The sequence below is a fragment of the Dipodomys spectabilis genome, unplaced genomic scaffold, assembly GCF_019054845.1.
Source record: "Dipodomys spectabilis isolate Male_0828 unplaced genomic scaffold, ASM1905484v1 ptg000095l, whole genome shotgun sequence".
Lineage (NCBI taxonomy): Eukaryota > Metazoa > Chordata > Mammalia > Rodentia > Heteromyidae > Dipodomys > Dipodomys spectabilis.
The window spans coordinates 39131466-39146081 of record NW_024870772.1 but is presented as its reverse complement, the minus strand read 5'-3'; the positions used below and the strand labels follow the sequence as shown (position 1 = coordinate 39146081).

Genomic DNA, 14616 nt, shown 5'->3' with positions numbered 1-14616 from the left:
ATGGCACCATCTCACCCTAATCTGACTTTCCTTGGGTCTGTTCAAGATTTATTTAAACCCCCAAGTCCTCCAGCTCCATCTGCTATGCTTCCCCCAAACCACAGGTTGCTCACCAGCAGGCCTTATGCTTGGCTGTTTCTCCAACATGATTGTTTGCATTGTAGCACATGACTCTGTCCCCAAGAGGAGGAGAGGAAAGGGAAAGAGGAAAGAGAGGAGAAGGAGAGGAGGTGAAAGGAAAGGAGAAGAGAAGGTGTCAGGGAAAGAAGAGAGAGGAGGGAAAGAAAGAAGGAGGAGGGGAGAAGAGGGAAGAGAAGCAGAGGAGGGGAGATGGCATAGGGGAGGGGAAGAGAGGAGAAAGAAAGGAAGGAGGGAGAGAAAAGGAGCAGGGAGGGCAGGGGAGGAGAGGAGAGGTAAAGAGAGGGAGATGAGCTAGGAGGCAGAGACGGGCAGAAAACAGAAGGAGAGCAACAGAGAGGAGAGAGAGAAGAGAAGGAGGTGAGTGTGTGGTAGAAACAGGTGGAGGAGGGAGGGGGCTGTGTGGCAAACCCATCCTCAGCTAAGACTGTTTCCATGGCTAGAAGATGAACACATATTTCAAAAGCATCTCTCCACCCACACCCATACCCTACCCAGGGTGGATCTGAACAGGACTTTTTGTCCATTTCTACTCTATTTTTTCAAAAAGCAGCTAGAATAATCTTTCTTGAGCACAAATTCAGTTATGTAACTTCCCTGCTTGAAGTCCTTCAATGGATTCTCATGATGCTCAGAATAAAAACAAAGCTCTTTCTATACCTATCAGGCTCTACGTCACCTGTGCTGGCCTACCTTTCAACCTTATGATCTTACCTGAACACCCTGACTTTTCTGCTCACAAGAGCTAAGGCCTTTCCTGTTACAGGACATTTAAATATGCTTTTCTCTTTGCGGACAACATTCTTCCTGACCCATTTGAGTATTCCCATATGATCTCATGAGAAAGGGTTTTCCTGGCCACCACATCTTAAGTGAATTTCTTTTGTTTATTGTGTCATGGTTGTATTTTCTTCATACCAATTGCCATTACAATTCTACATAAAATGTGTCTGAGCATCTTTTTTCACTAGATTATAAGGTTTCTGAGGGCAAGAACAATGTCTGTGTGCCAAAGACAGTCATCATTTAGTTAATAAATGCCTGTGAGTCATGTCTCCTTATAGAGTTCAGGATGGTAAACACCATCTCAGTATGGATCCAGTTTAAGATAATGAAAAGTCATGCTTTCCATGAGTTGCTGAGGCCTCTGGAGTGTCAGAAGTGACTACTGGGGTTAGTGGGTTCTGTTACAATAAAAAAGCAGTCATCATAGGAAATGTCTCTTATGAAGTGACAACTGCTTAGAAATGGTCTTGAGATGAAAGAATGAAGGAGGGATAAGTAGTATACTTTGCCATTGGAGGAAGGGTTCCATTGAGGCAAGAGTTAAATGTCTTTTGAAAAGAAAATGTCTCTTCAAATTGAAGGCTATTATTTTTCTTTGAGGGTCTCTCTCTGTGTGTCAAGAATAGTGTATATTAGTGAGTTTCTGTGAGTATGTACACATACTTACACATACATGTGCATACATGCACACAAACATACATTTGATTTGTGGTATGTGCACACAAACATACATTTGATTTGTGGTGTGTGTGTGTGTGTGTGTGTGTGTGTGTGTGTGTGTGTGTGTGTGCTGGCACTGAGGCTTGAACTCAGGGCCTAGGTGTCATCCCTTAGCTTTTCCATGCAAGGTTGGGCACTCTACCACTTAAGCTATACCTTCACTTCTGGCTTTTTGCTGGTTAACTGGAAAGAAGAGTTTTAGCAGACTCTCCTGCCTGGGCTGCCTGTGATCACTAGATCTCCATCACTGCCTCCTGAGTAGCCAGGATTACAGGCATCAGCCACTGGTGCCTGGCATCTGGTTTTGGTTTTGAGAGCCACCCACTGGATAACAAGGAATCAAGAAAAGCACACATGTCCTCTGGGTGAGGAGGGGCAGTTGCTGGGTACAGCAGGTCTGGGAGCCCCCCCTGGGGCTCTTGATGCAGACTCCTCTCCAGCACCCTTCAGACTTAACAGCCTTGAGAGATGTCTCCAGAATTACCTGGGCTCTGAAGGCAGAGGTTCTTCTGATGGGAACAGGTCCCAAAGGATTTTGTCATGAGGAATGGAAGGGTGGAATGTAGTATTGGTTAGGACCTCAAACCAAGGCAACAAGTCTAGAAACTAGAACTTTTCTTTGAAAATGTTTAAGTTGTGGTGTTAATTTCCTTTCAACTGTGGAATTGTCCTTAGTATACAAGGCCAATTTTCTTCCCTTAATGTGTAAATTCCCCTCATGCTCTAGTCAGGTCTGCTACAGAAACATCATTTTGTGAAAGTGGAGTTTTGTGGCCTTGTTTCACTGAATCCCTCAAGAGGTAGAAGCTTTCCATTTCTAGAAGGATGGCCTGGAGTCCCCATTACAGAGGAGATGGGTGGCAGTAAGGGTCATGGGTTGGGGTGTGGGATGGGGTGGTGCTCAATAATTGGAGGCAGGACCTCCTTTCCTCCAGAAACACATTTTGACAGATGTATTTGCTGCTCATTGCCTGTAAAGATTTGTAGAGAAGAGGTCTTAGGTCCTCCTCTTTAGCATTACCTGGAGCCCTCATTTAAAGTATCCATTCACAGGCTCTGCTCCTGGAGCTCTTTGGCTAGTCTCTGAGCCTCTATATCTTCTGAGCACCTAAGTGATTCTTTTCATCAGGGAAATATGAGACTCACTTGTAGAGGTGAGAGGAAGGTATCATTTGAGTCACACATTACTGCTACTGCGTTACAGAGGACATACAGAAAAGGAGTTATAGATTTACATCTATCTGTTATAGTAATAACTATAATGTGATTTAATGATATATGTTATATAGTATCTATAGAGTATAGTATAGGTACAGTATGATATAGTGATGTTAAGATGTAATGTGAAGACATAGGTATATGTAGAACTCCTAGGAAAAATACCCTCTTGAGGCAAAGTGACTTGATCACTTTACTGAAAAAATCAGAGAAGAAATCAGGTTTTCAGTGGAGTCTTCTTTATTTATAAAGCCATCTTTCAATCTTTCTGAACTAGTTTTTTAAACATCACAAATTCATCTCTAGTTGTATAATCCCTTACCTTGGCAACTTGTAATGGGGAAAAATCCTTTATTCCATCTTTGGATATGGATCCTCATTACTCCACTTAATGTTGAGAGCAAGAATCTTGTGTCAGGGAGAGAGAGGCAAGAGTATGCCTGCAGATTTGATTGGCTTTGACTTAAGTAGTTTTGCTGTCAGAAGTCCGCAGGGAAGGATGTAAAGCTACCCTTTAGGACAAATTGTAATCACATTGTTCTGCTTTGTGGGGATATTTTGCTCAAAGCCAGCACTCTATGCTTGAGCCACAGTTCCATTTCCAGATTTTTGATAGTTAATTGGAGATAAGAATCTCATGGACTTTCTTTCCAGGGCTGACTTTGAACCATAATCCCCAGATCTCAGACTCATGAGTATCTAGGATTATAGGCATGAGCCAATGGTGTCTGGCTGTGTGTATTTATGTGTTAATATTACTTTACTTATGGCTTTCCCTCCCCCATAACCAAAATAGCACAAGAATAACCAAAGATCAAAAGTGATACTATAAAATGACTGCCTTAATCCTGAATGGCTGTCACAACAATATTAACTGGGAGCATGTGAATATGCACACAGAATATATACATATTGATAGATACACAAACATGTGCATACATAAATATACTCAGAGAATGCTAATCATGATCTAAAATAGCTGATATTCTAACCCATTGTCATGCTTTAAATGGTAGCAAAGGCTGTTTTATTTCCACAGATGATACACTTGTTTTTACAGTGTTTGGGGTTGTTTCTGGCATATAAGTAGTTAAATGTGGTCTAATTTAGGTGTGATGGCTAGTCAATAAAAAGAAATAAATGGCTTCTGATGTGCATTACCAGTTCTCATCTCTTTTAGCATTCTGGATTGACTAAGACAGACCCTGTAAAAATGGTGAATTCTTTCTCCTATTCTATCTAGCAAATGCTGATGGCACAACACATGCAAAGGATGTGCTTTAATGCCACCACATAGGATATTACTAAATGTCTTGAGTAGGGAGTGATTCAATCGTGTTTTATGGTATATTGATGAGTATAGTGGCTCCCACAGGTTCAGTGTTTATGGTCTGGACCACTCATTAAAAAATTAAATGAAAATTCTTACCCTTAAGATGCTGCATAATCTCTTTGCTTTGTTTTAGGGGCAGCTAGATTTCCATGTCTGTGTTCCAAGGGTGTCAACACTCATGGACAGCCTTGGCTAGCTACAGTATGGTTGCTCCTAGGATTGTGGAAGCTTCTGGTACCTACTCAACTGGAATGTCTGAAATTTTTGACATAAACTCACATTCTAGAACCCTAATGTGAAATATGATGTCAACATACAACATTGCTATCAGAGACATGTAACATTCATGGAGTATAGAAACAGACACATATCAGCAATTCAACCCTGCATTTTGCAACCTAGTATGAATGAGCTAACATATGGTATATTGGAGACAATGCAATTCTGTTCTAAACTTATAAAGACGATGAAACTGAATATAGGATGTACATGATTGCTGAGTTATTCTTGCCTAAAATACAAAGAAACAAGCATTTCCCCTATGCATACCTTCTGCTGATGGAAATTACAGGTATGAAATAAAAACCTTCTGTGGTTTATCTTTTTTTTTTGGTTTAGTAATAGCGCAAAACATTCCACATGGATCACTGTGACTTAAACTAAGTAGAAGAAAAAACTCTGCAGACACAAAAACTGTATAGAGTTCATCATGACACACATTTGTCTTGCAATCAAAAGTCCAGCTCTTCCAAATGACTTCTATTCATTGATAAATGAAATCTTCATGTTTTAAAGGAAACTTAAAGAAAACATTTAAATGAAGAGCAGAAGGGGGGATTGCAGTCATAATATTCAACAAATTACCCCATGAGGCTAGAAAATCGAGGGACAGTTGGTAGTGGGAGGGAAAGGGGTACAGGATGGAAGCGGTGATATTGATCAAGATGCATTGTACAAGATGCATAGACTGACATATCCAACGGTAACCTTTTTGTACAACTATTTAGAGATAACAAAAGCATAATTAGAAAAGAAAAAAATTAGCATATTTGACTTGTAGTTTCAGACATATTATACAGTAAATCTAAACTGAGTTCCTTTTCTTTTTTAACGTTTGAATATGGAAAATATCTCTTAAATAGCTCCAACTTGATTTTGCCAGTTTTGGTTGGCCTCGTTGGTCTCACAGGTTTTGTAACAGAGAATAAACACACAGGTCTGCATCCAGCTTCCCTTAAGAAGTTTCCTCAGTTGAGTTCGTCGTATCCAGCAATGTGTGCTGATCAACTTAGAAGAAGCCAGCCTCTGATTTGTCAAAGGATCGATGCAAAATTCTCAGCACTAACGTTCTCACGCTTCGGTCACCATTGATTTCTACTTTCACAAATGAGAAGCATCCAGAAATCAAAGCGAAGGAGGAATACAGATCTACACACCAAAAGGGTCCTTTCTTCCATAAAGTAGCAGTTCCATCAGGGGGGAGGGAAAATAAGCTGTTGTCACTTTAAAGATTCTTTTCAGGATGAAAGGTTTGAGAAAGTGGATCTCTGAGAGGAAATACTACAGACTTCTAAATTGGTGAAGGAACTTCCTGCATCACTTGGATACTCTGGGTAGGAAGAACTGGAAGAGATGATATTTTTGAGCCTCTGGAGGGCAATGATTAAGAGCAGAAGTAGAAATGCTAAAAGGCTGAGGAATATGGACACGTAGATGTAGACATTGGACAGGTGGCCCGAGGACGGGTCTACCGACGTGGACAGCGATGTGGGGAATAGCTCGAGGAAAGTTCCGTTTTCCACGCTTCCTGCAGATCCAGACAAAGGGTCAGGCTCAGACATCTTAACGGAGAATGAAAGGCTGTACAGGGATTAGAAGTCAATGTGTCAGCTGGGCAGTGGTGGCTCACACTTATAATCCTAGCTACTCAGGAGGCTGAGGATCCAGATTTGAAGCCAACCTGGGCAGGAAAATCCATAAGACTCCTCTCTCCAATTAACCAGTGAAAAGCAAAGTCAAGTGTCCATTGAGACTGCAAAAATAAAAAAAATAGACATGTCAGTGCATTTTTCAGAAAATAACACATTTTTCAATATAATGTTTAATTTTTATTTCAGTGAGGTTAATGATCAAACCTACCAAGGAGAGGGAAATATGAAATGATTCCCCCCCAAACAAGTCATGCTTATTGAAAATGAGCTTTTTTTTTCTTTCCATAGCACTCTAGGTGCCATTTTATTATAAAGGTGCCAGGTTTCTCTAAGTACCTACAGATAGAACAGAAAGGAAAGCACAGTTCTGATGGGTCCAGCTGCTGCGATTTCAAGAGATGTGGAGAACCCAAAACATTAACCTTCTTCTTCCAGAAAGCCAGTTCCATGCACCCTGTGACCACTATCCTAACACCTGACCGGAATCACCTGCTAGCGCTTGGTGGAGAATCTTTGAACAAGCACATGTGGGTTTTGTCAAATATTTAGAATATGTTAATTTTCAAGTAATTTTTGTATGCCAGTACAGAAGCTTGTACTCATAGCCTAGGTGCTGTCCCTGAGTTTTTTTTTCCTCAAGACTAGCATGCTATCACTTGAACCACAGCTCCAACTCTTGGCTTTTCAATGGTTGATTGGAGATAAGTATCTCATAGACTTTTCTGCCTGGGCTGGGTTTGATTCTGGATCCTCAGATCCCAGCCTCCTGAGTAGCTAGCATTATAGGCATTGCCAGTGAATTTTAACTCCTTGAGATTAATAGCTATTTATCTCTATTTCTCTTCTTTAAATGTACCCAGGTAGTTTGCTTTACATACTTTGGGTATTCAAAAGAAACACCTTGAACTTAGAAGTTAAACACTGTTAACTTAGAAGAACTTGGATTTCGTCTAAGTAGTAGAGTATTTTTTAGTTTAAATTTTATTGTAAAGGTGATGTACAGAGGGGTTATGATTATGTAAGTCAGGTAATGAGTACATTTTTTTTTGAGCAGTGTCACTCCTCCCTCATTTTCTCCTAGTTTTTCCCTTCCCCCTACAAGTTGTATAGTTCATTTCCAACATAGTATCTGGTGAGTATCACTGCTGAATTGGTTCACCCTTTGTCCTACTTGAGTGGTAGGGTATTATGTTTGCTGTCAAGACTTAGGTTTGACTTAGGTTTGCCATGCAAATTTCCAATCATCTTTGGGCAGTTGGGCACCCAATGTTACAATGTACATTTTTTGAGCTTTACTTTTCTCATCTGGAAAATAGTTTTTTCTCATTTTCTTTGACAAGACAATAGTTATGAAAACACAGTGAAGTAAAAGGTTGGATCAAAATGTGTGTGTTGTGTGTTTATTCTAAGGGGCACTGAGGGGAAATGCTTTCCTCTTAACCAGTAAAGGAAGACTTCTTTCCTCTGGGAAGGAAGCAGTCTGAGGACAGAGGAACCTCTAAGTAGAAACTATTTTGCTCTTCAAGTGGAGAAAAAAAATGCTCTTCTTGCCTCCAGCAAGCACAGGATCCTTTTGCCATGTGCTTTAAAATGTAGCTTCAGTTGTAAAAATGCTCATAGGGAGCCATCCACGCTGCCCCTTGTCACCCCTTCCTACACTTGCTGGTGTTTGTCTTTTCCTTCTGTTCTCCAAATCTCATTAAGCAGCTGATTCTTTGAGTCTGACTTTTGCTGTGGTGGTCAGCACTGAGCAGCACTAATGAACGCTGGGAAGTGGGGAGACACCAGGGAGGGGCTGTCCCTACTGATTGTCATGCACAGCACTTCAGAGGGGCCAGGGACAATGTCTTAGTAATTCCTAAAATAATTTGACTTCTACTCCTCATTATGCTTTGGTCTGGTGATATTTTATTCCATTAGGCTGCTACATGCTGTTTCTGGGAAAGAAATAGAGAAACAGAGAGAGAAAGAGAGAGAGAAAGAAAAAGAGGAAGAAAGAAAAAGAAAGAAGAAAGGAAGGTGAGAAAGAAATTAACAGAAGAAAGGAAAGAGAAAGAAAGAAAGGAAGAAAGAAAGAAAAGAAGGAAGAAAAGAAAAGAAAGAGAAAAGAAAAGAATCACAATGAGCGCTTCTCTGATTTGGGAGTGGGTGGCCTTCCCACAGTGTGTGATGGCTCCAGCCACTCCTCTTTGGGGAATCAAGAAAGCATCTCAGAGGTAGCAGGGTACACAGAAAATGAAGACAGGAACCTCACAGACTAAACAGGAAAATAATATTCAAAATGTCCTAACACAGCCAAACTGTAACCAAGGAAACAGAGACACAAAAAGGCTAATTGCTGTGCCTTAAGTAATATTTGTAATGAAGAAGATAGGTCACCTCCACCCCTTATGGAATGAAGGTCTCAATTTTCCTATCACTTTGGCAGTGAGACCTGTCCATTGCCTTTTTTCTAGCACAGGTAAAGAAGGGAGTCTACCTTTGGTGTCTGTTATAACCACTTTGTAGGACAGATAGACTGGAGCATGTAACCATTTTGCAGACGAGAAAACTGAGGTCAAAGACACTCAGTTTACGCAGCTCAGCAATGACACACAGAGAAGTAACTATCACTTATGCCTGCAGTGCATGCCTGGTTTTCTTGATTGTGGTAGGAAGAGAACAATGACAAGTCATGACAATGGTAGTTCTCTGTCACTTACCTTGGACAAGCCTACAGCTAGTGTTGATGGTTGCTTCCCATTTGCCTGACAGTAAAGTACATCTTTTTTACCTCTCTAAGAGGACCCAAGTTACAATGTGATAGTTTGTATAATCATAGCCAGAAAGCAATCAAAGGTCATCACAGGTACAGGTACAATAGACAAGCATTTCTTTCTCAAAGTCTAGAAAGACTAGCAGAGCTTTCAGGCCTCTGCCACATTTCTAACAAGAGAAGTTGATAGATCCAGTCAGAATCAACTGATTATTCTCAAGCCACCTTCTCTTTTCACTCAAATCCATGTCATTTTCTTAGGGATGGGGCTGGAGTTATAGAGAATGTCATTGTGGTATCAGCAAGTGGACAGTAATGTTAAAACAAAGATGTTCTCTCTTCTCAGGTAGAATACTTTAAGGGGACCTGCTCATTTCCTGAAGGTCACCTTCTCCCTGTGAGCTCCTATTGTCTATGAGCTTCACAGAACACCAGGCTGAGAAGGTTTGGTAAAAGCACCTATTTCCTAAGCTGCCTTAGGAGCTTAGAAAAATAAACAAGTGAAACTTGTGTGTCTTTATCTGACATTTCACAATCAAATATCTTCCCCTTTAAATACCTTCCTCCCAATACTACAGATTTAATACCATTTCTAGAGTGCGTCTTAATTTAAAATGACAGCTACAGTAATTTCTTTTCTACTCTCAAACAAATAGCGCACATGCCTCATTAGAGATGATTCTAACTTGGCAGCATTAGTTCTCAGTTTCTTATTGACACAAAAAAGAAAGTTGGTTCATCTTCCTTCTCTGTAGTGAATAAGGCTTTGCATGAACCAAATCACGAGTGTTTAGGCATTTCGTCAAGAGGCACTGTGGAAACGAAATCAAATGAGTGTGCTGCAGGATGACATTTGTTGAGCTCTTTCTCTTAGATAAGGTTTAAGCAAAGAAGAAACAGACTTCATCGTAAATGCATAGCCTTGACCTATCTTGGGGCAGCGCCAGCATACTCTGATCTCAAGTGACATGTAAAGAAAGCCTAGCAGGGATCTTGATTTTGTTGTTGTTGTTCCTAAGCCATCCTCAGAAAGTATTTTTTTTTATTTTTTGAGAAAGGAAGAGGAGACAAGAGTATCACCACATTTATAAATGAAGATCTGTGGAAATGGCTTACCTCATTGTCAGCCAACACTTCCCTTTGTCTCTTGGAACAAAAACCTGTGCTGGGAAGACATGGTCAGAAAAGCAGCGAGAAAGGAAAGCCAGGTAATCCCTCCCTGTGAGCTCCATGGGGTGGAGGTGGAGAGAGAGACAGCCCAGCAGCCACCAGGACTGTCACTCAGCATCACGTCCCCCATGACCTTCCCAGAGAATGGAAACTTTCCTTTCCACTTGGTAGTCAGGTAGTCATGAGGATTATACTGTTTTACACACACACACACACACACACACACACACACACACACACACACACAGACACAGAGAGGGAGAGAGAGAGAGAGAGAGAGAGAGAGAGAGAGAGAGAGAGAGAGAGAGCTATGGAACACAAGCTGGCCTTGAATTGTGAACTTCCTGACTCAGTCTCCAAGGTGCTGGGATCACAGGTGAGAACCACCACACCACAGCGCATAGTTTGAGAAGAATAAAAATGAACTCTCTAGCATGGACCTTCATCCTTTCATTTCTTCTGAAAGGAGGAGTTGCTGACTAGCCCTCATCGCAGAGTCTTCTCACATAAGCATAAGATCTTGACCGAGAGGCAGCACATGAGCAGAGCCTACGCCTAGGCCTTGACTTGCATCACACAGTGTTTTTATAAAACTCAGGCTACCAATCAGACTTGATTTATGACACAGCAACTTCAGATTTTCTGGAAAACCAGACATTGCAGACAAGGTTTAAAGAGAGATCTACCTGTTATAATCAACAGTGTGACATCATTTCATAAATATCTACTCATGCTATGTCATACTCTAAAAGATGATTCTCTCAAACCATTACGAATAGTGTGATAAAGTAGTTGCCTGACATGCAAAAAGTACAGAAATATAAAATTCAATATCGTAATGCATTAATGGTTCTAGAAGATACTGGAACTCTTTCTCTGTCTAGACCAAACAAAAGCTATTTCAAGAATTCATAAGCGAACTTATACATCTGAAAAGAGCTATTTGTAGCTTATTAAAAATAGCATTTTGGGGCTGGGAAGGTGGCTCAGTGGTAGAGCACTTGCTTTGCATGCATGAGGCCCTGGGTTCGATTCCTCAGCACCATATAAGCAACAAGAAAAAAGCTGGAAGTGGCGCTGTGGCTCAAGTGGTAGAGTGCTAGCCTTGAGCTGAAGAGCTGAGGGACAGCACCCAGTCCCAGAGTTCAAGCCCCATGACCGGACCCAAAAAAAAATAAAAAATAAAAATAGCATTTTAGCTGGACAATGGAGCTTCACATCTCAGAAGGCTGAGATATGGATGATCTTAGTTCTAAAACAGCCTAGGCAGAAAAGTCCAAAAGACTCCACTCCAAAATAACTGGTAAAAAAAAATGTGGCTAGAAGCATGGCTTAGTGGAAGAGCAAGAGTTATGCAAGCAAATCCAGCAAATATGAGACCCTGAGTTCAAACTCTGGTCTTGGGTACCCTTCCACCCCCCACTCCCCCCCAAAAAAGAAAATCAAGACAAAACAACAACAAAACAAGCATGCTTTATGTAAGACCTCCCAGATCTTATTCTTTGATAATCATCTTCTTAATGTTTTTTGTGTTTTGGACTCTTAAGTCATGCTCCTTATAAATGCCAATCTTTTTTATTTTAATTTTTTTGTCAGACATGGGGCTTGAACTCTGGGCCTGGGCGCTTTTCCTGAGCTCTTCAGCTCAAGACAAGCTCTCTACTGCTTGAGTTATAGTGCCACTTCTGGTTTTCTGGTGGTTAACTAGAGATGAGTCTCATGGACTTTCCTGCCTGGGCTGGCTTTGAACCCTGATCCTCAGATCTCAGCCTCCTGAGTTGCTAGGATTACAGGTGTGAGCCACCAGTACCTGGGTCCTAATTGCCAATCTTTACTTGTTTTTACTTGTAGTCAATGGCAAAGGCTTAGTCCTGGGCTTGAAATCATTCAAATAAAGTTTATTTGCCTACTTGAGAACTGCTTTTACTTATCAGGACATGCTTTGGGAGTGCTTGTGTTATCATGTCTCCTGTCAGCTCAGTGCAAGCCAAAACCCATTCAAGAGGTGAATTGTATCTATCCACACAGAGCCAGAGGCCTGCCTTACAGATGGGGAGGTGGAGATGTGGGGCTCTGCATATGCTTAGTTCAGGGATCTAGACTGGATAATATAAGGTGAAAAAATGAATAATATCCATTACCAACAGTTCAAATGACTATATGATCAGAGAATACAATCATAAACTTTTTTCATTGTGATTTAGTAAAAAGAGAAAGCACAACATAGTAGCTTGTAATCAATGATGAACTTAGGCGAGTAGTTTAAAAATTATTTCTAGAGCAGGTCATTAAGTTGTTTTAGATCTAATACAGTTTTCTATAACTTTCACTTGGTCATGACTTTTATCTACCTGGAATACTTTCAGACTCTGTAAAATAGTTCCTCAGCAAAAAAACAAACACAAAGTAACCTTTTATGTTAGACAGCTTGTTTTAACTACTTAAAATTAGGTATTCATCAAAGTATATTCCATACAAGTATTCAGAATGTATTTTTTCTAATACAGGAAACAGAACAGATCGAAGGAAGTAATAATACACATGCATATACATGAGAGGGAGGAAAAGAGAGAAGAAAGGATGAGAAGAGGAGAGGAAACACATTGCAAAAGGAGATAGGAATAAAACCAGTTTGACCTACCTCACATAGGCTCAGAAGTAAAGGCATAACTCTTTACATTTTGTTTGAACATGATGTTTGAACAGGAAACTAAGCTTTTATTTTTAATCAATTTGAGTATATTACCTTCCTTAAGAAGATTTTTATGACCAGTAAGGAATAATCATTTAAGCCAGGTGTCAGTGTCTCATGCTAAGATCTGAGGATCACAGTTAGAAGCCAGCCTGGACATGAAAGTTCTAGACACTTTTTTTTTAAAACTGGGGAATCAAACCTAGGATGTAGTGTTTACTAGGCAAGAGCTTTGCCACTGAGCTTCATCCCAGCCCATCCTTGACACTCTTTAGCTCCTTATTAACCACCCAAAAGCCAGAAATGGAACTGTGGCTCAAAGTAAGAGAATTCTAACCTTGAGCAAAAAAGCTCAAGGATAATGCTGAGGTCCCAAGTTCAAGCTTCAGGGCACACACACACACACACACACACACACACACACACACACACACGAAGAAAGAAAAGAACAATAATCGTAAAATAATAGGATCTTAGAATTTTAAAATAATACAATCTTAAGATAAGATAGATCATTCAGAGAAAAAAAGCTTTTCCAAAACAGAACCCAATTCTGACAGTGTATTTTGATGATTCTTTTGTGATTTTGGGGGGGAAAAAATTAAGAAGGCAAATTCCTGCACAGGGAATTACGTTGCCTAATATACATTTAACTGGTAATAAAAAAAGCAGCAACTTGAAAGTTGACAGAGTATGCACTGGTTAAGACACAGAATGACAAAATGTCACTTCTAGGGAAGAAGAAAAGAGATCACTGACTAAACTCTTCATTTAAAGAAAAAGCAAACAGCCAGAGAAATGATGATTTGATGATCACAGTCAAGGTTGTGATGAATAGTGGGAAGAAAGAGGGTAAAAAGCCACACTGGCCTTTCAAGATGTTACAGCACTTTTATTTTTGTTACAGCACTTTTAATGAGGATTGCAGAATCTATTCACTCTCTAGTCCCAGAGCTGATCATTTCTAATTATTTAGACGTATGCCCAGAAAAACATTTTTTCCCTCAGACCAGCTATAATTGGTTAAGTCATAGCACTAGTATACAAAAAAAGGTTTGCTTTTTTTATTTTCAGCAAGATTAAGTTATACTAAAAAAATCACATTATAGTAGGGGAATGGAATAATGCTTGTTGCTCTTCTATTGTATCTTATTTTGTTCCTATAGTTACAATTGTTTGTATTCAACTTACTTTATTGTGCATTCAGAATATGCTCATAACAGTCTCCTTCATTAATGTGCTATTAGGGACCATTTTGTTTTTAAAAACTTAATTTGTGATTAAAAAATTTGAGGTTTAAAGAAAGACTTTTAATTTTTTACAGGTCAACTACTAGATATCTATCCTTGAGTTCCCTGGCCTCCAACACAATTCTAAGGAAGCTTAATGCTCTTAGAAAATAACCTTTGTTAAAGTTCACCCTAAATCTAAGCAGATTTCTTAGAAGTAAGGCCATCAGGCCACTCAGAAGAAGAGGAGCAGGCCAGAGTACTCACTCACTACATACTAGTGTGTTTCTACTGCTACCTCCTTCCTTTAGCTGTACAGACTCCTCAGTTTATGACTATTGTCATCTAGATCTTTATTTTCCTCTCCATTCTTCATTCCACTTCCTACCATCCATCTCCTTAAGGCTTCCAGGCTAAAGGATCAAACAAGAACCTTTCTGTGTATATGTGTTTCTGCAAATGCCTATTGCTGTTTTTGCCTGTGTCTTCCCAATTTACAAGAATGAATCTTGAGAAAATATTTCAGTTACTTTATATCAGAGACTCCAAACTTCATTTCCATTTGAAGTATTTTGGTAATTAAAGCATAGGGAAAAAAGGAACGTGAATGAACTATGTATCTAATTCTTTTTTGCACATTAAAA

At 39.9% G+C, this 14616-nt stretch overlaps 1 protein-coding gene across 1 annotated transcript; it reads right to left on the bottom strand.

The window, feature by feature from the left end:
* Positions 1-5712: 5712 nt before the first annotated feature.
* On the bottom strand, positions 5713-6036 carry Sertm1 (serine rich and transmembrane domain containing 1). Its single transcript, XM_042685304.1, has one exon. It carries the CDS (start codon positions 6034-6036, stop codon positions 5713-5715), a length of 324 nt encoding a protein of 107 aa, XP_042541238.1.
* Positions 6037-14616: the final 8580 nt, after the last annotated feature.